Here is a 23,231-nt window from a genome sequence, read left to right as displayed (position 1 = left end):
CAGCCCTGCTTAAAAACTGACTAGGTTTGATTGCTGGCCAACGTTCGATTTTTATGTCAAAAACTAAGTAAATTATCATTAAAAACTCTTGCGCTGGTTTAATTAAATTGATTTATACCGATACAACACACACTAATCCAGAAAAGTTTAAAAAACAACTGAATTTAAAACAAAAAATTTTAGGACAAACTTTGAACCGATTTGACAATGGGCAGCAAACAAGATGTTACACAATAGAATGTAAAACAATTAATCCACATGGCTTACTAATGGTTGTTTGATAAATTTTCTACCGTACTGTACTTCAATTGCTTCACTGGATAATAATTTACTTTCCTCATCCCTATTCTTTCAAAGCTGAGGCTGGCGAGTCAATTGCTTGTTTGTTACATGCGGCAACCGCAGACTTGGATTCTTGATATGGGTTTCTGAATTGTTCTGTCTTTGCGAATTCTTTATCGATTTCGAAAATTTTTGGACTGAAATGACCACAATTAAATTCCTTTCTAAATTTGACTAAAATTTGCTATTCTCCAGGCTTAAGTTTTTCTTTAATCCAATTTATATATTTAGACCTGGAGAGCAAAATCTTTGCTGCTTGCTTTGTAAAAGCGCGGGAAAAAAAAAAAAAAAAAAAAGTTAGACCCACAACAATACTTGATACGAACGACATGGTTACATGTCTTGTAATACAAACGAATTTATTTTCACACGATTTAGTCTAATCATAAACAGCCAAAAATCGATCTTCAGTTGAGCTTATTCAAATAGAAACAATTTGATTATACTTCTATTTGAATAAGCTCAGCCGAAGATGATCTAGTTACTAGCTGATCTAAATCGATTTTTAGCTGTTTATGATTGAACTGACTCGTGTGAAAATAAATTCGTTTGTACTGTATAATATATAAGTTTGTACTGTAGGCTATACATACGGTGTAGCTTCTATCTTAATTGATTTCAGTTTAGTGGCATCATTACCGTACCACCACCATTCATAGAGAGAATTACAGTGCAGTATGTGATGTTTTTATAGCTTGCTTGAAGTAAACCTTTAATAAGCCGAGTACCGTACTTTACAATAGATATGTTTTTATTATTCTGGTGATATCCCAGTTTAAGTACGGAACTTGTAGCATTATCATATACGGTAGTGCTCAGTAAAGTTTGTATTTATGAGAATTTTGAAGATATATTTTGGAGTATTATTGACATTAGCTGAAGATGTCACATTCCCACAACAAGCAAAGACGCAAAATAGAAAGTGAAAAATATTCTTCTCGTTCGAATGTGTTTGAAAGATTGGGAGAAGACAAGAAAGATGAGGTAAATATTAAGGTTCATGTGCGTATTGGCAACCATCGAGGTAATTGTATTCACTTTACAAATTTGGAAATATTTTGCAATTGAAAATAATTTGATGAGAAAAAATTTAACAGTTTATTTATCAATAATGTCATTACAAGTACAATTTGTGTAGCCTGTGACTGTAAGTTTTTTTTTACTCTATAACTTTACCTTTTTTTGGTTTTCAAGATGCGTTTTAGAAAAACTTTGTTTTTTGTATTCTTTCCCTGCTTTCTATCTGTTGTGGAGTTTAGATTGTTACCGGTATGATGCTATTTTATTCATAATTTATTGTTTATAATCATACCACATAGTATTCTCACAACAGACAAAATAAAAGTTTTTTTCTCTCATAAAAATTAACATCCTAACTTTCAAGTGGCATAAAAATAAATATGTTAACAGCAAGTGCTTTTATCAGGGTTCGCGTGTTGTTGCTGTCATTTCATTATTTACTGTGTGAGTTTACCAATCTTTTCGTTTGGCGGCTTTCACAGAATTATTCTGCCAGAATAACAGTGGTGTTTGGACGCATTTTGGAATTAAAACCACAATCATGAAATATGCTAAGTTGTAATTTTAATACACACGATACCACCAAGTTATTACACCCTTAAGAAAGAGTATAAAAATATCTTTCTAATAAAAACAAACGAGTAAAGGCCAAGTATTTAAGTGAAAAAATACAACTTTCAGAGGCTTTTGAAAAAAATGGTTGCAAATACGCATATGTATGATATAGAGTATAGTACTATAGACTATATATTATATAGAATTGTATCGATGTAAGTACAATATATCAATGTGTATGAAATTGTATGCCATGTGCTGTTTAAACAAACGATGAAGTATGCATTACAGGAAAATTGGCATGCTCCTTCTTCAAAGAGTGCAAAGAATCGAAGACCCAATGTGGATGTTGGCATGGATAGAGAGTTGTTGGGTCGTAAGCCAGAACGATGGGCTTCCTCAAGCAGGGTGAACTATTTGCTTCAGTTTTCACAATTTGTTTAGCTTCATTGATTACCGTACATTTGATTTGTTACAGGTATTTTTTAGCTCATTGTGTTAAGAAGGAACATGTAATCAATTTGATCTGCTATTGTTCGGAGAATCTGACATCAAGTAACGTATCCTAATTACTAACATCTATATCAATAAAAGTAAAATGTTATGTTTTCTGCTATTTGAAGCCAACATTGAAATAAATGTGGACTGTGGAGCTATGTCGAAATAAACTTGATTTGATTGATGCAATGTGCTTTTCAATGATATTCTTGGTTCTATTATTATTTCTATTGGTTCTAATTGATAGAACAGCTATAAAATTATTTTCTTATAGAAGCATGAATGACTGAATGTGGTCTAGCTCACAACAGATTTATTGACGTCAACTGTTTCAGGACAAACGAACCGACCAATCGACCAGCTCCAAGCAAATGAAAGCTCTGGAAAAGGGTAAGAACGTTTTTTTTTGTGTTGTTCAATAGCCTACACAAAATTATGTTAAATGCAGAATGATGTTGTTTACTAGGCTTTTAATCGTAATTACTTTTTCTTGTGGTTTTCTGCTAACTGCAGGTTAGGCTGCAACGCTATGTTTAAAATGATAACCAGCAAAACAAATAAAGTTAGTTATCATTTTCAACATATTGTCGAAGCGTAGTCTGCGTTTATGAGAACACAAGAAAACATTTTTATTGTTAATTATTGTTGTGCAGATTATTTGTGTTATTGTGTTTTGTACGGTGTACTTTTTTTGGTTTTGCCAACAAAACAAACAAATAAACTGAACTGAAAACTTACAAGTGCCTTATCTTGGAAGTGTGAAATTAACCTTTGTTTAATGGTTTGAAAGGTTTTTAGGATGTCATTAACTGCTTAAAATTAATTGTTTCATTTAGGTTTCCATTCTGACTATAACCAAGACCATGCCAGGCAGGAGTATCCGGGCCACCACCAAATGCAGGATGTGCTGCCCCCTAAGAAACACAGACCTCCACCTGAGGAACCGTATCGGTATGTTGCATTATGGTCATGGTGGCTGCTTGACTACAACTTAAGATCTTCCAGGCCACTTCGCAGCCACCCGTTGCAGTCTCCACGCATTCTATGTGATCGTTTGTATTATTTGACCTTGTTTAATGAATGTGTGTATTTATACTAGCAACAAAATAAACGCCAATCAATCATGTGATTTACTTTTCAACGGCAGAGGTTGCTGTATTCCTTGCAGTTGTCTCAACCAACTTTATTTGCTTGCTCCAAAACTTTGATACCTCAAAGCCCCAACATTCCAACAACCAAGGCACAAAAATATGTCAAACGATTCAGAGGACGTTTAATATAATCCATTTAGGAACTTCATCCTGGCTGTTTTGCATTCATTGGTTACTGAGGTTGGAAGAGTTTGGTTTCTCCCAGCCAGCAAAGCAATCACTTTTTACATTGATCCAACGTTTGCAGACGTTGAATCTATGTAAAAAGCGATTCAGGTTTGCTGAGTTGGCTGTTTCTTGCTGACTTTAAACTGAACTGTTCAACTCTGTTTAGAGTTGAATTGTTGCTTGCTTTTGCCATTTCTTTGTTTTCACAGCCTTGTGTTCATCCCCTGAGCTGCACGCAAAAGGACACGTGTCCTTGTTCAATGTTGTTGCTTCTGCAATTGAAGTTTGGCCGATTTGTGTCATTGATCATTTTATTTATTGTTTGTTTTCAGTGATGACTATGATAGAGGAAGGAAGAAAAGAGAGAGATCGTTTAGTTCCGATGAAAGCTCTTCATCCTCCTCATCACCACAATACTCCTCCAAGCATGACCGGAAAAAGCTCTTACCCATGGAAAAGGTACGTTGTCTGTTCAATTTCTGCTTTTTGTGTATTTTTGACAAGTTTCAATTCTTTTTTGATAATTTTTTAGGATTATGAAAGAGGTCGAAGTAAAGAAAAAAAGAACAAGAAAGTCAAAGAAGCATTAAAATACAAGGAACAGCCGAAAAAACCAAAGTCCCGTTCATATGAAGCTTTTCAAGGTACATACTTGCTTGACATGAAGTAGCGGTTATATATCTCGGCACTTGAAATGTGTATTAATAGATTCATGTAATATAATGGTTAGCCTGCTCTCACTGTTGCCGACGCCTTTTCCTCGTTTTTTTTTTACTGGTTATGTGGTTGCAATTATAGACGAATATGATTTCAGGTAGGGGACAGTTATCTGCATGTTCTCAGCTTTTTGATTATCTTTATCCTTCATTTAAACTTTTGGATTTAAAAAAATCTGTTTTCTGTTTTGTCCATTGAGCAAAGGTCTATGTTCTATCACATAGCAACCAAACCAACATGAAGCGGTTTATCATTTCCAGAGACGGAATCCGCTGACTATGACGACACACCGAGCGATTATCGTCACAAGAAGCGACGAGTTGCCGACGACGAGTACGAACAAACGAAACACATCAAGGAGTCCCGGTTTGTTTTGTCAGCTTCTCTCCTCTTTCGGAATATTGATTATATTATTATTTCCTCTTGCCTAAAGTTTGGCCATGATCCTTAACTTCTCAACAAGCTGATTGGACAAGGGGTCGAGCAACGGACCCTAGATGCCGATGCGTTGTCGCTTTTTGATCTCCTACAAATACCTCAATCCAAATATCCAAAGTAGACAGCAAGACCCGTCATTTCTACATCATTGATTCAACGTCTGCAGACGTTGAATCAATGTGAAGGACGTATTTTGCTGTCTGGAAGGCGACTTCGAAAATGTAGAGCGCTTGGAGTGAAACAAACTGTATTTTTTTTGTATAATAGCACTGTAGCTTTATGTGCTTGCAAGAGGTGAAGAAAAATTCTTACAAAACTGTTTCGTCGACAAAAAAGCGTACAACACGTTTGTTCAAACCTCCGTGTCTATTCCTCGCTCGTTTTGGCTCTACTGCTGCTCTGGTACTAATCTGCGCTATTGGCTTCAGGACTGACCAGTACAAGCAAAGAAGACAGCAAACAAAGCCATCGGCCTCTAAGAAAGTCCGGGATGTTGTCCATGCAACAGGTGAGGCAACGCGACACTAGCCATGTCCGGTGAAAACGAGCGTACGTTTGCCTCATAATGCGGAATCAGGGCTTTAGTTTATTTCCGGATGGTTTTCTTGGACAATAGGATGTACACAAGCATAAAAATTAAGGCTGAATATTTCAACTTACCGAAATTCAATTTAAACTTTAATAACGAAACTCACTGAGCCCGAATTCCAAATAAGAATGCAGCCAATCTCGATACCAGAAAAGTCCATACTTTAGATGAGAAGAACGATCAAAATGCTTTGAATCTGTCGCAACTAAATTATTGCCAGTGTCGGTAAAAGGGTGTCCGACGTTTTCTTCGTAAACAGTTTTTCGTAAAACAATTGTTCGTAAGCAATTCTTCGTAAAAGCAATTCTTCGTAAAGCAATTCTTCGTAAAGCAATTCTTCGGGCATGCAATTGACCGTAATACTAATTGTTCGTAAACAAATGTTCATAAAAGTTAGGCTACAGCTTTTTTTTTAAAAAACAGTTACAATTGTTTACGAACAATCAATTAGGGTAGCATATATGCTAGAGATGTGCTAATTGTGCTTAAACACATAATTGTGCCACTGAAAGAAATCTGCAGCTCCTTGCCCGTTCAAAGCACTGGTATGCTGACGGCACCTTCAAGACAGTGCCTTCACTGTTTAAACAGCTTTACACAATACACGGACTGACGGAAAACACTTCAGTGCCTCTGGTATATGCCCTGCTGGGGGACAAAAGGAGAGGGACATACATTCATGGAGTTGTTACCTGCTGTTGCTGTTCCAGAGACAATCATGACTGACTTTGAGATGGCCATGGTCAATGCAGTAAGCAGAGAGTACCCACTTTCAACTCACCGTGGCTGGTTCTTCCATTTGTGCCAGTGCATTTGGAGAAAAACGATGGGAATGTATTACCAGATGTTGCTCAGCCAGTAATTGACTACTTTGAAGACACTTGGGTTGGGCGCCCAGATCGTCGTCAACGGCGTCGTCCTCCAATGTTTGCAATTCAAATGTGGAACTGCTATGATGGCGTCCTCAGTGGCCTTCCCAAAACTAATAATAGCATTGAAGGATGGCACAGAGGGTTCATGTTCCAGGTATCTGCAAATCATCCAGATGTTGGGAAGTTCATATCTGCAATCAAGCGAGAGCAAAACCTAAATGAGGTTCGCATTGAACAGTATGTCAGTGGCCAGGCAGGACCCCCTCCAAAGAAGAAGTACAAGGACAGTGCAGAAAGACTAACTAGAGTCGTCCGAACCTGGCGTCAAGACTTTCAAGATGATGAAATTTGTGATTAGCGTACTTGCGTGGAATTGCACCCAATACTTCAAACTAAACTTGGCTTGTGGACAATTTGTACGAAGTTACTTAAAGTAGTATTGGTAGTGTAAGCAAAGAATTGCTAAACACAGACAATTGCTGTATTCCAATAAATAACAAAAAATGCGCTTTTTGATTGTGCTTATTTGTTTATGTCTCGTAACTTGGTTATTCAGGAAAATTTGCATTATGCACCTTCATCGGAAATTGCAAGACAAACCTTGCTGTTGCGAAAAATTGTTCACGAACAATTGACCTATCACCTGTTTACGAACAATTCACCTATACGAAGAATTGATGTATACGAAGAATTGCTTTACGAAGAATTGCTTTACGAAGAATTGCTTTTACGAACAATTGTTTTACGAAAAACTGTTTACGAACAATTCACCTATAACCTCATCAACCCGGTAAAAGTGTATTGTGTGTACAATGTATTCTTAGTTACCAACAATCCTCTTCGTTGTTTGCAGAAGACTCGGATTCCTCTGTTGAGAAGTACCTGGAGGGAAAGCACCAACGCAGGGATGACGTCGGGAAGTCAAGTCGATCGAAGGTTCATAAAGAAGAGAAAGGTTGTGTGTTCCCACTCGTCCCTGAAATATTTTATCAATTCTATTGATTCCAATCGTTACATTTTCCGGCGACCAAACATTAGCCGCAAACAAGATATTGGTCTTTACGAACTTCTCGTGGTCAGGGTTGAGTATAATGTTTGTTCAATGTAATAATTTCGTAAAATATTAACATTATTTTGTGTCGTTTTGCAGCATATGATGAACCCCCTAAAGCCCACAAGAAAATAAAAAGGTAAAAATGAGTTTAGCCTTGATTCGTTGTAACCTTATTGGGTCATTCCATGCCAAGCGTCCTAGACCTATCAGTTTGACTCTCTTCGATTTTGCTCAAACCAGGTCAAAATGTTATTTGGCATGATTTAGCCATGCATTACAAATTTTAGCTCAGTATCTATTATAGTTTTGGAAATATGGTGCTTTAAAGTTTTAGGTACCCTCTAAACTTTTCCGGATTCGGTTTTTTGGACCATTTTCAATTAACCATATCTTTTTCTCCGAAGGTTATATAAAGTTTATTTTTGGTAAAATGATTCGCTTTTAGCTATAGTATATTACATGATTGCTTTGTCAAAATACAATTAATTTGCAGCGTAATGGAGTAATCAAGCCTCAAAGTAGCTCTTTTCTTCACCAAAAACAAATTTTATGCCATATTTGGAAGTCTGTAACTTTTTTATGAAAAGTCATCATCATCATCATAATCCATCGTCGGTTTGTTCCCCACTAGTGGGGGTGGCCGATTGTTTCCGCGCAGCAATTGTTTTAATCCCTTTTCTCCATTTCACCCTGTCCCTTGCATCTTCCTCCTTCAGTCCAACTTTTTTAAATTCATCCTTCACTTGTTGTTTCCACGTTCTTCTTGGACGACCGCGTTTCCTCTTCCCATCCACCTTTAGATCTAAGTAGGATGGTTATTATATTTATCATGTATGCTCTTTCCCTACCAGGCAACAACTTCACCAAGTTTGATAAGTAACATTATATTTATTAGGAAGTTACAATGCATCAAAATATGCATCCGGAGCAAAAAAGCCAAAATAACGCCATCTTGTGGTATAAAAATACCCCCGTAAAAAAGTGTTGATAAAATAATCTTTTTAACCATTTGATGAACATTACTAAGGAACTTGTGTACAAAGTTTCGACTTTGTCACTCAACCATTTAAGCGGTTGAAGTGAAGGAGCAAAAAATAACTGTAGGGACAAAACTACTGCTCTGAGCCATTTGGAACTGTTTTTATTGAATTCAGTACTCCTGAAAACCCCCAAATAGCAATTTTCTCCTCTCCTCTATCATCTATATAAGAAATATACTTAAAAATCACTCATGCGTAACCAGGATTTGCACTTCGTGTGGCCAAATTGCAATCCTCAATATCGCGAGAATCGAAGGCCATAGAATGCTAATTCTTTTTTTAAGAGAGTTGTCTCAATGAGCTCTATCTGAGCGCAATATATCATAAAATTCTGGAACCATGAGTGTAGTAATATTTTTCCCCTAAATTAAGCATAGAATGACTCCTCTGCAAAGAAGCCAATTTTTTATTGTGGAGAGTTAAAATTGGCCCCCAACTTACCTCTAAATAGTTGAGTGACAAAGTTAAAACTTTGTACACAAGTTCCTTAGATAATGTTCATCAACAGGTTAAAAAGATTATTTTGTCAACACTTTTTTACGGGGATATTTTTACACCACAAGATGGCGTTATTTTAGCTTTTTTGCTCGGGATGCATATTTTGATGCATTGTAACTTCCTAATAAATATAATGTTACTTATCAAACTTGGTGAAGTTGTTGCCTGGTAGGGAAAGAGCATTCATGATAATATAATAACCATCCTACTTTTCATAAAAGAGTTACAGACTTCCAAATATGGCACAAAATTTGTTTTTGGTGAAGAAAAGAGCTACTTTGACGCTAGATTACTCCACTATGCTGCAAATCAATTGCATTGTGACAAAGCAATCATGTAATATAGCTAAAAATGAATCATTTACCAAAAATAAACTTTATATAACCTTCGGAGCAAATAATATGGTTAATTGAAAATGGTCCAAAAAAACGAATGCGGAAAAGTTTAGCGGGTACCTAAAACTTTAAAGCATCATATTTCTAAAACTACAATAGATACTGAGCTAAAATTTGCAATGTATGGCTAAATCATGCCAAACAACATTTTGACCAAGTTTAAGCAAAATCGAAGAGGGTCAAACTGGGATCTTTATTATGATTTTCAGGACGTTTGGCATAGAATGACCCTATTATATTATAAGATTGTTGTGCAAAACCTTTTTTAACGTTTGCTGGAATTGTAACCTCAAAAGAGTTGAACACTATACTTTGTGTTTACATATTATGCAGCATCTGCGCATTCATCTTTACAGTGACTTTAGTTTCCTGTTCTGTCTTGGTTCGATTCTCACCATACTCTTTTTTTTTATAATAATACGTCAGTGCTTGTGAATGTTACGCTATCACGTAACATTAATTCATCAACATATGGGAAAACGTACCAGTACTACTAGGTAGCCCATTTATTCACTATAGTTTATAAAAGAGATATTTACGACACCGTTGATTGTGATTGATCATTTCCTGTATGCGCAGTTCTATTCCCTGTATGTGCAATCCTTTTCTTTTTTCCAGCCACAAGGTTGAAGTGTATGACGTGGAAGTTCCGAAGCACAAGAAGAAAGTGAAGGTGGAGAAAGAAGACCGTCTCTTGCAGCACATCAAGTGGGTGGCTCCCATAAAGTCGTGTTTAACTTTTATTGCACAGGTCCCAAGCATAACTCGCAAACTAGATAGGTTCCTCGCATACAAGTCCCCCATCCAAAAAGTAAGAGCTAGGATGGCTTCTCGAAATAGTATCTTACAGAAACTAGGAAACTCTGATTGGGGCGCCTTTCCGTATGCAGTGCGGTCAACTGCTTTAGCCTTATGCTATTCGACCGCAGAACATGCCTGCCCAGTTTGGGAATACTGGCACATGCCAAGAAAATCGATCCTATACTGAACCAAAGCTGCCGTTTGATTACAAGTTGTCTCAAGCCAACCAACATCACGTCGCTGCACATTCTGCTTTGAATTGCTCCTCCCAACATCAGAAGAAGCGTGATCAGCAGAAAAGAAAGATATTGCGAGGACATGGATTTGAGACATCCACTGTATGGCTAAACTCAAGCACGCAGGCGATTGCAGTCAACAAAAGTTTCCTTGCTTCAGTTGTCTCACTGGGTCAAGATGAGATCGCCTTCAATGTGCGTGTCCAAGGAGGAGCTGGCAGCTGGGCTGGCACCGGCCAATAGGCAACTTTCACCTACAGTAGGCCTTTCCTCCCGGAAAGCGTGAACCCTGGAAGTATTGGCGATGCCTCAACCGCTTCAGAACTGGTATTGTAAGATGTAAGACGTTGATGCGACACTGGGGATATTCTTTAGGAAGCACAAGTTGTAAATGTGGACAGGAGCAAACGATGCAACATCTCCTCGAGCGCCCTGACCTAAAAGAAAGATGCTCTTCCCAGGGTTTAGCGAGTTCAGCGATAGAACAAGAGCCTGCGTGATGCTTTGGGCTACGGCCGTGTAACACACGATTAAGAAGATTAGGATAGAACGAACAATAATATTTTTTTTTATGTTTTTCGATAGTCTGGTGTAGCAAGAATTGAACGATAGACACGTGTTTCGCACATTAGTAAATACTCAGTCTTGTGTTGACGCCAGAAAGATTGCTCTTTTTGAACTGTCATCTTTTCATCAATAACGTTTCAATATGTTCCAATCTTTTGTTTAAGCAACTGTTGACTTTGCAACAAAACGAGAGCAATAATTTTAGGTGAAAGCCAAGTGATAATAATGCAGGGGTTCTACCATTGACAGTGAAACAAAGAAACGGTCGTACGGTGTATTTGTCGTTTGCCACTTTGAATGTAGACGTCTAACGTATCGGCCATTAAAGCTTTCTGTGCGTTAAGTCAAACAGAAACATAAGAATCTATTAGTAGATTTTAACTTGGCATACCTCCATTTTGTGCGACTGCATTATAACTGAGATCTAAACCAGAGCTCTTGTTTACATATGTAATGAGATGGGATGGGGATGGGTATATCGGTTGGAATTGCTTTATGTGTAATTGTGTTATATACTATTGATCTTCACTCTGAGAAAGCTAATTTTGAAGCTTCTGCTGTTATTTGGTTTGCTTGCTGAAGCTTTAAGTTACTGACCTTTGAAATTTAACGGTTTTATCTACAGAAGTCAAGAGGTGTCAAAGAAGAGCAGAGATGTCTTCTCTGACCGAGAGAGCTCCCAAGCATCCTCCACTCCATCAAGACACAAGTCTAAGGAAAGGAAGCACTACAAGTAATTAACAAACCAGTTACGATTTGAAGTTGTTACTTGTAAATTTGATGAAATCTTTTTCTCGTGACCCCAAAATTTTGTTCGAGCTAGGAACATTTTTGAAAGTTGAGTTTTTGTCATTAATTGTTCATCCCATAGTCGTTTGGTTTATCAGCCGCAGAATTAAGTTGCAGCTTTGAGTCAAATTCATTTTACTGATTTCTGATTGATCGTGTCAGCAACTTAGAGAATGTCTTCGTCACTGGAAGCAATCTTAATCAGGTTAACAAGGTTGTATCATTGACTAAGCCTGTATTGAAACTCACCGCCTGTTGATAGTTGAGGACGTTTGGTGACCTTTGGTGACCTTTTGTGGGGTTTGGTGACCTTTGCCGATTTAAACTTTGTTGTGGTTTATTCTAATGAATAATGAATAATTTTGTGTCAGGAACGAAATATTGAGTGACGAGGATGAAGGAGAGATTGTTGAGAAGAAGGTGAAGACCAAGAAGAAGAAGAAACAAAAGATAATTGAAGAAATGGAACCGGTTAAAAAGAAGAAACCTAAACATAAAACCAACGAGCAGCCAGTCTCGAGAAAGAAAAATCCTGATTTATACGAACAGGTATAAAATAGTAATAAAACTTTTATGAATTCAAAAATATTTTCTTTTTTATTTATTTTTTTACTCAAACTTTTTGTACTTTTTGGTTGGAGAATCTGTGAAGGAATTGAGCGGTAATTGTCGCTTGCACAGCCGAGTGGTGAATGGTGATAGCCCTGGCTCGACACCGCTCAAGAGCATGTGGCTGTGTCTTTGATACTTCAGCATGCTTGAAGGTGCACACCGAGATTGGCTTCCTTGCTTTCCCGTCCACTTAATCTAAGTCTTCAACCACATGACGTCAGCCTGGATACGACAATTTATAAGATGCATTTTTATTTTTATTTATTTATATTTTTATTTTTAGGAGGAGCTGAAGGAAAAAATGAAGAAACCAAAAAAGAAAAAGAGAGTCCGAGAAGAGTCAGTGACGTCACAAAGCGAAGGCGAGATAGAGGAGCCAGTGAAGCCGAAGAAGCGTGCCAGGGACGAAGGGTGAGTTTGTTTGTGTGCATCGTGACGCTTATAAAGTGGCTGCTTCGATTTCTATTAGTAGTTTACAGTCGTGAAGCCAACAACCACACACTTGAAGGTGGGCGGGAATGGTGACTTTCCTACCTTCTCCTCTACCTCAATTATTGACCAGCACGTCTGTATAGGGAGTAAGTGTGCATTGTTGCCGTGAACAACATAATCTACGTTTGTAACCTTTATAGTAAAGGTTTGTCTTGGCCACAAGTTGTGCAAGGTAGGAAGGCGCTGTTTTATGTGTTGTGGAACACTTTTTGCTTGCATCAGTTTTACGTTATTTAATGCTTTGTTTGCGTATTTAATGGTTGTAATGTGGCGCCTTAAAACTTGGACTTGATGACAAGCGGGTATTTTTTTGCAGAGCTGACCAATCATGGTCCAGCATGGACGTGGCTAAGTCACGTGACTATAACAAGCATGATGATTATGAGTCGTCATCAAAGAACAGACAAAGTGTCATCGTCGCTGAACCACAACGGAAACGCCTTAAACTGGAGCCAATGAGGAGAGGAGACAGCCTCGAGGGATCCAACAGAAGTGACAGGTGATTGTGATGTTATAATGTGAAATTATTGTGAACATTATATACCACCAGTGCTGTCATTGATATTTTGAGGCATTCACTTTCAAACATTGCCGGTCGACTTTGTTCAGTGTTAGGCTGCTGTATCTGCCTTTCGAGTATCAATAGCACTGTCCGCGTGCAATTGACAGGCTCTACATAGCTAAGTGCACTTCTTTTTATGCGATTTACATATGCCCATAAATTCACCGTGCATATAATCAAATATAAACCACAGCAGTTGCTAATGAAGAGTTTGAATGAATACCACGTGATGACGCATAAGATCACTGTCTGATGACGTTTGTCTGCTAAATATAAATACAACTTTATTAATCATAGTTAAACATTTTCCCAAATTTATTCGAAATATCTGGGGCCGAAGGTCTATCCTTTTGCCACCCCAGATTCACGATGCTCCCGGACTAAGCTGGATATGTTACATGATAATACCGCATCATTGAAACGCAATTTCTTTATTCAGTCGCATGAAGAATTCTTCACTGCCTCGTGAAAGCAAGAGATCACGTGACCATTCACAAGATCACGATTCATATGATACGCGCTTGCGTGATGACAAGCGTGTCCGTGATGAGGAGAGGATGTATCACGAACATCGCGTTCAGGAATCACCGATGCGTTCGCGCGACATCGACCCGGCTTTTGGCGAACCAAAAGTCGAGCCACGTCATTCTGGAAAGTACGTTCAGCATGAGCAGCTCAGGGATGCCGGACGCTACAAAGACAATCGACTCGATGACAAAAAGTCCTATTATGACGACGAAAAGGCTGCCCGTTATCACAAGAAAGTGCCGGATACTTCTTATGACGAAAAGCGCAGTTATGACCCCAAGCGCGGTTTTGGTGACAAGCGCGGCTACGATGACAAGCGCGGTTTTGGTGACAAGCGCGGCTACGATGACAAGCGTGGTTTTGACGAAAACCGCGGTTACGATGAAAAACGCCGTTATGACGAAAACCGCGGTTATGATGAAAGGAATCAGAAGATGCGTGACCAGCCGATGCGCTATGATGACGTCAGTCGGAGGGAGAGTCGTCGAGAGATTTATGACGCGGAAGAGAGAAAGTCCCGCAACGACTTCCGACAACGCGATGATTCGAGGAATCGTTCTGCTCCTCATCGCAAGCAAGATGCTTATCCTTCTCAATCGCCTGAGTTCCGGGAGTTTGTGGACTCCCACCACGGTGAATGGCAACCCCACAGGAGCAGGAAGTCTAAGGATGCTGCACAAAATTTCAATGAACCTCATCGGGCCTCCTCATGGGCGGATGGCAGGGATGGCGGAAAAATGAGGATGGAAACCAGAGAGCCTCAAGTTTTCCGAAAGAATCGGGATGCTCCACGGATGGATCCGCATAAATCTAATCCAAGAGGAGACAGAGTTGACCAAAGAGATCGAGTTGACCATCGTATAGATCGCCTTGATGAGAGGGTGGATCAACGTAATCCTAGACATGATCCTAGAGGAGAAAGACAATATGATAGAGAGGCAAGAGAAGATGCCAGAAATCAGCGCAGAGACAAATGGGTCGTCGAGAGAGGACCAATAGAAACTGGTGATCCAAGACGCCATGGAAAGATGTTCAATGATGATAGAAGCTCCTCCAGAAATCGGAGCCAGATCCAAGAAGAGAGAGATTCTCCCGGATTTTATAGAGAAGTGAGGCGGAGTGGTGAGAATCGACATTTAGATCTTGGCATCGAAGTCACCATCCGGGATGACGGAGGAAGATTGGCGGTGGAGCACGATAAATCCAGGTAAGTTCCAAAGTTTCATAATCATTCGTGTTTGAACGACCTTGCTAGCTTATGATAGAATTTCTAAATGATCTTGTTCGCTTTTTTGATGATAATAATGATCAATTGTTACGTTTTATTGCTGGTTATCAAACTCTCGCGTAGTTTTATCACAATACTGTAATACGTAAAAGCCAGTTTAAAATACAGTACAGCGCACTGGCGAGAGACGTTGGCTGAAGCAGGGTTTGACTCTGGAACAGGGCGGGTATATTATTTTACAAAACATTCTGATATCATTAGCTATATGACATCATCAGTCGATTGGAGCCAAATATATTTGTCTGTTGTATTGGTGCCTCCATTTGCTTCGCCGTGGAAACAAACCACCAACATTCAACATTCTTATGGATAAGGCTGCTCACATTTTACACGATGTTTTTTCTTACGTTTGTTAATCGTAAAATGACACGAATCAACCGATATAACAGTTGTTCCTCCAAGAGGTCGTATGGTATTTGTGCAATCTCTATCCCCCTATGATCGTTTCGGATCTTTAAAAAACTTCATGTTTATTGTTGTTACAACAGGGAGTACAGAAACTTGTGACGTGTGGAGTTGACGTCACGGTAGTCCTCTGAGAAACCCTTTTTCTCCTCTGCCTTAACTTCTAAAGCAACCACGTGTTTATTTTGAAATGTTTGTTACAACTTCCCCCAACAGAAAGCACAGAGTGTCACCGCCGCGCAAAGTGTCGTCATACGAGCCGTCGAGACTACGAGAAGGCGCAAGTACTAAGCCACCGAGTGAGCGAAGTATCTCCCTTCATAGAGACAGGAGCGGTTCGGAACCGAGAAGGTTTGTGGAGAAGTGTGCAATGTGTGGGATTGAAGCAAATAAAGTTTTTTTACACAGCGTTTGTAGATTGTAATTTGAGGCGCGAAACAATTTGAAGGTTGGTTTACACACACTACAGTAAGTAATCTACACTGTAGGCAACCCACCACAGGATTACATAAATTATGTTTTTTGAAATGCGCTGCAGAAAGGGTTTCGAAAGTTTGGGACGGTTGATTTGTAGGTTGAAACGTCCAAAGCTTTCCTGAAGGAGAAGCTGATCCAACCTGTCGTCTACAGTTATCAACTCAACTCTTGTTTTATGTATACGGAAGAAGCCACATTATATGTGTTTAGAATGGAACGGCAGATGTCCCCTCACCGCGATGTCCCTCCAGCTCGCTACCCTCCCCAACACCGCGGTGGAGACCCCATGGGGCACGGGATGCATGGCCGGGATGACGACAGGGGACGCCAAAGAAGTGGAGACAAGCAACATACTGGCCCGGGAAGGTAAGTCATCATCGCTAGTTTTCATGGTTGTTACTTCTTAGCCGTTCCTTCAAACTCGAGACCAGACAGTTTTCCATTAAACCACACGGTCAGCAGTGTGCGGACTCTATCATAGTTGAAACGTCGTTGCCAGCAGTCAAATTACTAACATATTAGTACCGCTGAAATGAGCTAAGGTACGCTGCTCAACTGCATGCTCCGAGAGTTCAGCCATCGTTACTTAGTGTTACATGATTTCCTCATTAATAATAAATTTGAAATGATAACAGGCATTTGCGAACAAATAACAATCGCTGCGACAAAGGCATGTTTTAATTTCCTTTTTTTTAATTGACGAAAAGTTGTTTTTATTGTTTGTATTTTTGTCAACACATTTCTCCCACCAGGAACAACGTTGGCAAGTTTGCAAAGTCGGGCAGGGGAAGAGCAATGGAGCGTGACCAGTCACGTGGTTCATCAGTTCCCGATTATCAGCGTGACGTGTCTTCGTCCAGCCGTGACCGATCACGTGGCACACCACGTGACACTCACCACCCTTACCAACGTGGCGATGGATTGGATCGAAAATCATCCAAAGGACGAAAGGAAAGAGGTAATGATGAACTTTAGGCTTCCATCTTAATTAAGTCTTTCAAGAATATATCATAACATTTGTCAGATTGGCCCATGAAACAACGAGAAGTATTCGCAAAGGATATAAATTGATTTAGGGCATTTTTTGAACTCATCTAAATTTTACTTTGTATGGAGCTACATGTTCTTGAGAGGTTGCTGGTCTTTTTGTTTACACTTGTTGAACTTGTACAAATCAGTTTGTATCCATTGTGGATCCTTCTCTTGTTGCATTGGCCAATCTGACAGATGTTTGTAGGTTCAACCCTCTCTTTTCTTAAAACCTTTAATGCTTTGACATCCTGCTTCCTATATCTGCTGTTGTTCTTCTTATTTTAAAAGTACGATTTCCTACATCTATCAAGAGTCACTCTCGCATTCTTGTCTCTGTGATCGCTTTATGGTAAATGATTCCACACCAGAATCTTCAATCTTTTCGTTATCTTCATCACTGTTGAGAATCAAATCTTCACAACGTTTTGTCGTTAGTGTCTTTCCAATACTGCGATAAAAACGTTCGAGTTTGTTTAGTTGTTCATTTTTTTTGTTCAACCCAATGAGTTTGCTATGAAGCTTCGTTATCGTTCATGGCACTACAAAAATTGCTTCTCTGCAAAAGTAATGGAATTGATTGTCAGAAACATTTCATTTTCCAGAATCTTCAAAGAGCTCATCAGATCGTTCCAGAAGGCGCTCCAAGTCTTCCAGCCGGAGAGACAACTCCAAGAGCGGCCGCGGGAAGGAAAAGAACGAGACTGGTTTGTGGTTCAAATTATTCGGTATCGTCGGTGTAAAGCGCGTGGATGACGCATTTTCACCTTTGTGGTGTCATAATGGTTGCTTTGAAGTTTTACTATGACTTTCATTCCGCAGGAGCGATGGACGTGTTGGATGTTGATTGGACAGAACTGACCTCTGATCCCAGTAAGCCCCAGACCCCCAAGGGGGAGAGTAGTTCAATATTGAAGCGATTCACTCCAGGTATGTAATGGAAGCAGCTATTCTTCCTTGTCAGCGAGTTGGTTCCAGTATGCTTTTAAAGCATCCTTAGTTTCTGTATCGATGTTGAAAAATGCAATTCTGGTGGCTTGGCTAGTATGTTCATTGTTCAACCCATAATGTTGAAAACAATGTAACTCTAAGTGTGGTAACTTCGATTTGTCTAACACTGGTTGCTTGAGGATACCATTACGACTTTGACAAGACACTTAAAGGCTTGCGGGGGATTGCGTAGTGGTGCACACTCCACTATAGCCCTTGATTTCTCTGATGGTCATGCGCAGTACGATGCTCTAGATCAGTGATTCCCAACCGCGGCTCTTAGAGCCGCATGCGGCTCCAAGCTAGCCTTCTTGCGGCTCTCATTGGCCCCTGAAAATCCCACAAAGAATATAAAAAATCTATTTATAATATTTAAGGCGATTCTTTTTTGACTTGTCAAAATTATTTACGAAGTCAAAATTGTTTACAAACTGCATAGTCGTTGTGTCGTAGAGGTTGCACTGTCAGTGAACTTTTCATTTTACATCTTACACCTGAGATACGTGTACCCTTTGGGGGTACGAAGCACCAAAGCAGGGGGTACGACATGCAATGTGAAGTCATAAATCAAATCCTATTACAGTTAATGTGGCCACTGCTCCTGATAATTTACAATTGGAGTTGCTAGACATGCAGTCAGATATCGAGCTCAAACAATTATTTCAAAGTGAAGACCTATTTGAATTTTGGAGTCGAGTTCCACAGGGAAAGTATCGCAACTTGAAAACCAATGCCCAGAGAAACGCCTCTGTATTTGAATTAACTTACGTATGTGAAGCACTTTTCAGCAAAATGATTAGAATCAAAAATAAATACCGCAATTGGTTGACCGATGAGCACCTCAAGCAGCTACTGCATTCTCTGCAATTGCGCACGTGTATTGTTTTTGATATGATGGTCAGAAATAAAAACAACTGAACTGAACTTATTAAAGCTCAAAGCCAAGTTGGACAAATTGGTTTGTGTTATTTTTCTTGTTAGTGTTGCTATTCGTTGGTACACGCTTTCATGCTTTAAAATTTTCGTTATAATTACTTGAGTGTTTTCATGCGGCTCCATACGCACTCTGAAGTTTGAAATTCGGCTCCGACACCAAGAAAGGTTGGGAATCACTGCTCTAGATAGAAATGCCTACGGCCGTTTGGGCTATGGGATGCTAAACTAATACTACTATACTACGGCGATAAAATCGAGCTAGCGGATAGCCTCGTTAGTTGGATGGACCTTGTAATATGCGTGCACCAGAAGCTTGGTTTTTAAGTATGGCAACACTTGTACATAACGTTAGTTAAACCTTGTTCCTTCTGGTTCCAGGGAACCTTCTCATTGGGATGGGGGTGTCCAGTAAGCTACTTCCACCTGAATTATTGGAAAAGGTGCAAGCAAAGTGCCAAGAGGAGGTTGCACAGAATCAAGGTAAGTCTCTTGCGGATTAAGGATCACCAGTTGGATCGTGGAAAGATTTATTGTCCTTTATATATTATGACGTCATAATCAATTTGTTCCAGAAGCCGCGACGTTAGTGTTAGACCATGGTCTCGGTGAGCTCAATCGTGCCGCGTCGTTGCGTCAGTCAGCTTGGAGGAAGACCTTCACGTCACACACTGCCCGGGGGACGTCCTTCGATGACGCACGATACAGGAAGAGAATATTAGGGATCACTGAGGTGAGAGACCTTTGAGAGTTCAATCTGTGCATTCGTTTAATTTGTTTGATTCAATTTGTTTTATTTCTGACCATCACAGCGGAAGTGATTCACACCAAACATAGCAGAGGTCTAGAAAAGGAAGAAACGACAAAACGCGTTCGTTATTTGTGATGCAAGTGTAAAAAAGAGATTTTGTCCCTTTGCTGCTTGTTGATGTCGCCCGCTTAAATAAAAATAGAAAAGAACATAAACTTTTTAATCGATTAAAATATTTCTTTAAATCTGCTTCAGTTGGTAATTGCCTCCCCAGGTCAGGTGTTGTTTGTTCCGGAAGTTTAAGTTGTTAAATACCGCTGTTAATATTCCACTGCGCCACTTCATCTCTGCAACAATTATTTGTGTTCAGGATTTGCTGTTCCCCCCGCAACCTCCCATGATAATAAACGCAAAGTCATACGCCTCATCCATGAAACACTACCTCACCAAGACGAAGATCGCTGTGGAGGGAGGATAAGATCATGACCGCCTGTGCTTCAAGTCTTGAGAAATGAAGCTCTGCTATTACGTCATCGTGGGACTTTGCAATGTATTGTGACGACACCTGACGTCATAATCGATAACACGTGACTAGCTCATCTTCTTGTGGAGATGGCGGCTGGTATCATTGCTAGTCGCGATTGGTTGAGCTATTCATCCCCGGCTTTCCTGGTTTCTAGATCGTTTGTTCGTGGGAAGAGCCCACATTTCATCATGTGGTAGCCTAATGCGCAGGTAGAGCAGCCCTAACCCCCTCCCCTATACTTTACTGGCCATGCTATTTGGCAACTGCATTGTAATTGTGAATTATTACGTCATAATCAATGCGTGCGGTGGCTCGGCTTCATCATGTGCTGCTTTTGTTGAATATTCGAAATGTTAATTTCAAAACTTTAGCATTCGAAATGTTAGCGAATTGGTAATAAAGCTCATTACATGTGGACTTGTGAGTGGTTTGCTGTAACAGTCAGAAGTAGGCTACATGTCTGACCAAGTTGAGCCAAAAAACAGTTGCCGCTGCTGCCTCCCAGTGGTTGTTCTGGTCACTAGGGAGGCCGCAATGTCGTGCTTGGAACTGATCTCCAACAGTCGGCCATGACCCACTGTTAGCTTTCCCGATGACAGACGATGGTGATGTTTGATTGGTAGATTTGGTTAGTTTTTTAAATATCAAATAAATTTAAAAAATACCTATTTAAATATACTTTATTTGTATACACTGATGGGTTTTTACAAGCTATGCGTGAGAATATAGAGTGTTCCATGCAACTCTAAGCTGATGCTTGGTGACAGACCACCGGCATTCATCGATTTTTGAACGCTTGAAACAAACGATTTTGTGCTTTACAAGTGCTGTAGCTATATTTACGACACGGTTAATTTTTTACAGTAACTTAATTCATATCTACAAATAATTGATATAGAAACGGTTACTTTCAAAAGTGCGTTGCTAACAATGCATTTTACAAATACGCTCACATAAAATTATTACCATCATAAAAAATACGTTGTAGCCTAGGTCATTAAAACCGATAACAACCCAAACAACAAATCAGTCCTTTTTACATTGACTTAACGTCTGCAGACGTTGAATCAATGTAAGAAAGGACTGATTTGTTATCCGGGAAGAGCTCATTAAGTTTCCATGGCAACACTGCAGGTTGAATCATTTATCGAATGAGAAATTGTAATATTATTGGGCGACACCACGTGGTCAAAATCTGACACTGCCAAATCAGTCTGTTTTTATTTACAGCCTACAAACTATTGGCTTGAAGGGTAAAATATAAGTCTATTGAGATAATTATAAAATGTACAGTCCTATCATAGCCGTTCTCTTACAAAATACTATTCGACTATGGTTTATATGTCTATTTGTGGCTGCTTGACTAGAAGCCATTCTAGGTCACTTCGCAGCCACCCGTTGCAGTATCCACACATTCTACGTTATCGTTTGTTATTATTTGACTTTGCTTAATGAATGTGTGTATTTATATTCGCAACAAAATAAACGCCAATTACATCAATTCTGTGTTAGATACTTTTTCTTTTAAAATGGAAACGACGGAGGAAATGGAAGTTCGCAGTTGCTTGGTTTGCAAGCCCCGCAAGATTTCTTGCATTTCTTTTGCACCAGAAGAGCCCAAGGTCCTCTCTTGCAGAATCCAAAGATGGAGAAGATTCTGCATCGTTTGTTGTTGTCCTCACATGGTTCTACATGAGAAATATGGTTTTCATCACAAGAGAAATGTAATAAACAACCAAAGATTTGGTTCAAACCAACAATGGAAGTGCTATTTTGGTGTCCTACCACGATTTTGTTGCACGAGATGAATCTAAGTAGGCCACTTCAGAAAAAAAAAAAACAATGCAAAAGTATCAAAGAATTCTTGAACAAAAGTTTAGTAAAGCCTACGTTAAATCGTGTCTACGAACTATTAAACTAGGCTGTCTAGCCTATATTCTTTTTGAATTTAACCCGGCTGTTTATTTTTATGTACCTACAGTAGCCTACTGTACGTTATGCAACATGAATTTAGTCAAGCCAATTTCAAGTTTGTTTCAACGAAAATCAATCTCATTTTTTACATCGCATTCTTGCAACGATGAAGGAGAAACAATTTTAAAACAACAAATTAAGATTTCTAACAAACTTATCCTCACCTGAACCACAGAACCTCGGTGCTAATGTATCAGGGCAGAGTTTGCATTCTCCACATGTCAAAGCGCATTTCTCTTTGATGAACTTTCCTTGAAATGACTTGTCATCGCAAAGCGAGTTCACAGAATCTTGATGGCAGAAATCGCTGCTGTCCTTACAATCTGGAAGATTGAAAAATAATGTAATAATTGTTTATACGCTTTCTCGCAATAAAGGCCAAAGTCGTTTAAGAATTTCCGTGTTGTCATATTGTCACATAACGGCATGGATCGTCCTCGTATTGAACCATGGTTCACCAGGCACAATTATAGGAGACATCAACCACATAGGCCTACTCCTTCATTTTGTTTTCAAACATTTGAATTTATTGTAATCTCACTTACCACCACAAGATGGCGTATATTCTCTACCAGATGCCAAGCTTCCAAGGAAAAGTACAAAAAGCAAGTTAATTATCTTCGTTTGGAAATTCATCTTTTCAATGGATGAAAGTTTCAATGATTGTTCTTGTGATATGTTTTCTCACTGCTTCGATTGCTTTGAATGATTCCGAAGAATGGTCGTCAGCTTTATATACCAAAAGTTGGCAAAAGAAAAAAACAACTTTTGCTTTTTTTTGTTTTATTTAAATTAATATTTATATGTCAATAATATAACATCAGCCGAATATCATTTATAAATTCGACAAATATAATTCGTGAGGTAGTCTATTGGTTAGTTTTAGGATAAAGAACACTTCCAACAATGGTTTATTTTATCAAACAAAATCAAA

At 39.2% G+C, this 23,231-nt stretch overlaps 2 protein-coding genes across 3 annotated transcripts; one reads left to right on the top strand and one right to left on the bottom strand.

Annotated features, from left to right (window-relative positions):
* Positions 1-1,090: 1,090 nt before the first annotated feature.
* Positions 1,091-20,734, top strand: LOC145777703 (uncharacterized). 2 transcript variants are annotated; one of them, XM_082589139.1, is made up of 24 exons: positions 1,091-1,326; positions 2,209-2,325; positions 2,751-2,805; positions 3,252-3,366; positions 4,067-4,193; positions 4,267-4,378; positions 4,712-4,817; positions 5,318-5,397; positions 7,204-7,305; positions 7,501-7,540; positions 9,956-10,045; positions 11,567-11,674; positions 12,102-12,279; positions 12,626-12,753; positions 13,151-13,333; positions 13,836-15,131; positions 15,834-15,968; positions 16,305-16,460; positions 16,847-17,052; positions 17,729-17,830; positions 17,946-18,053; positions 19,428-19,529; positions 19,622-19,779; positions 20,168-20,734. In XM_082589139.1, the coding sequence occupies exons 1-24, from the start codon at positions 1,225-1,227 to the stop codon at positions 20,273-20,275; spliced, it is 4,014 nt and encodes a 1,337-aa protein (XP_082445265.1). In that variant the 5' UTR covers positions 1,091-1,224; the 3' UTR covers positions 20,276-20,734. The 2 variants fall into 2 exon arrangements, with proteins under 2 accessions (XP_082445265.1, XP_082445264.1); XM_082589138.1 differs by having other exon boundaries at positions 2,197-2,325.
* A 1,113-nt stretch (positions 20,735-21,847) lies between these two features.
* LOC145776830 (uncharacterized) lies at positions 21,848-22,933 on the bottom strand. The gene is made up of 3 exons (XM_082588052.1): positions 22,843-22,933; positions 22,462-22,620; positions 21,848-22,011 (listed from the first exon to the last, which is right to left on the bottom strand). The coding sequence occupies exons 1-3, from the start codon at positions 22,931-22,933 to the stop codon at positions 21,848-21,850; spliced, it is 414 nt and encodes a 137-aa protein (XP_082444178.1).
* Between the last annotated feature and the right edge of the window lie 298 nt (positions 22,934-23,231).

Source organism: Aplidium turbinatum, chromosome 9 (genome assembly GCF_918807975.1).
Source record: "Aplidium turbinatum chromosome 9, kaAplTurb1.1, whole genome shotgun sequence".
NCBI lineage: Eukaryota > Metazoa > Chordata > Ascidiacea > Aplousobranchia > Polyclinidae > Aplidium > Aplidium turbinatum.
This window is presented reverse-complemented; position numbering and strand designations above follow the sequence as displayed.

What these genes read in the sequence shown, in the direction of transcription:
- LOC145777703 (XM_082589138.1), top strand. Translation starts at nt 1,225, where the DNA reads ATGTCACATTCCCACAACAAGCAAAGACGCAAAATAGAAAGTGAAAAA. An exon ending in CCACCTGAGGAACCGTATCG is followed by an intron (nt 3,367 to 4,066) that starts GTATGTTGCATT and finishes GTTTGTTTTCAG; the next exon opens with TGATGACTATGATAGAGGAA. An exon ending in GAATATTAGGGATCACTGAG is followed by an intron (nt 19,780 to 20,167) that starts GTGAGAGACCTT and finishes ATTTGTGTTCAG; the next exon opens with GATTTGCTGTTCCCCCCGCA.
- LOC145776830 (XM_082588052.1), bottom strand. Translation starts at nt 22,933, where the DNA reads ATGAATTTCCAAACGAAGATAATTAACTTGCTTTTTGTACTTTTCCTT. An exon ending in ATATACGCCATCTTGTGGTG is followed by an intron (nt 22,621 to 22,842) that starts GTAAGTGAGATT and finishes TCAATCTTCCAG; the next exon opens with ATTGTAAGGACAGCAGCGAT. An exon ending in ACCGAGGTTCTGTGGTTCAG is followed by an intron (nt 22,012 to 22,461) that starts GTGAGGATAAGT and finishes TTTCTCATGTAG; the next exon opens with AACCATGTGAGGACAACAAC.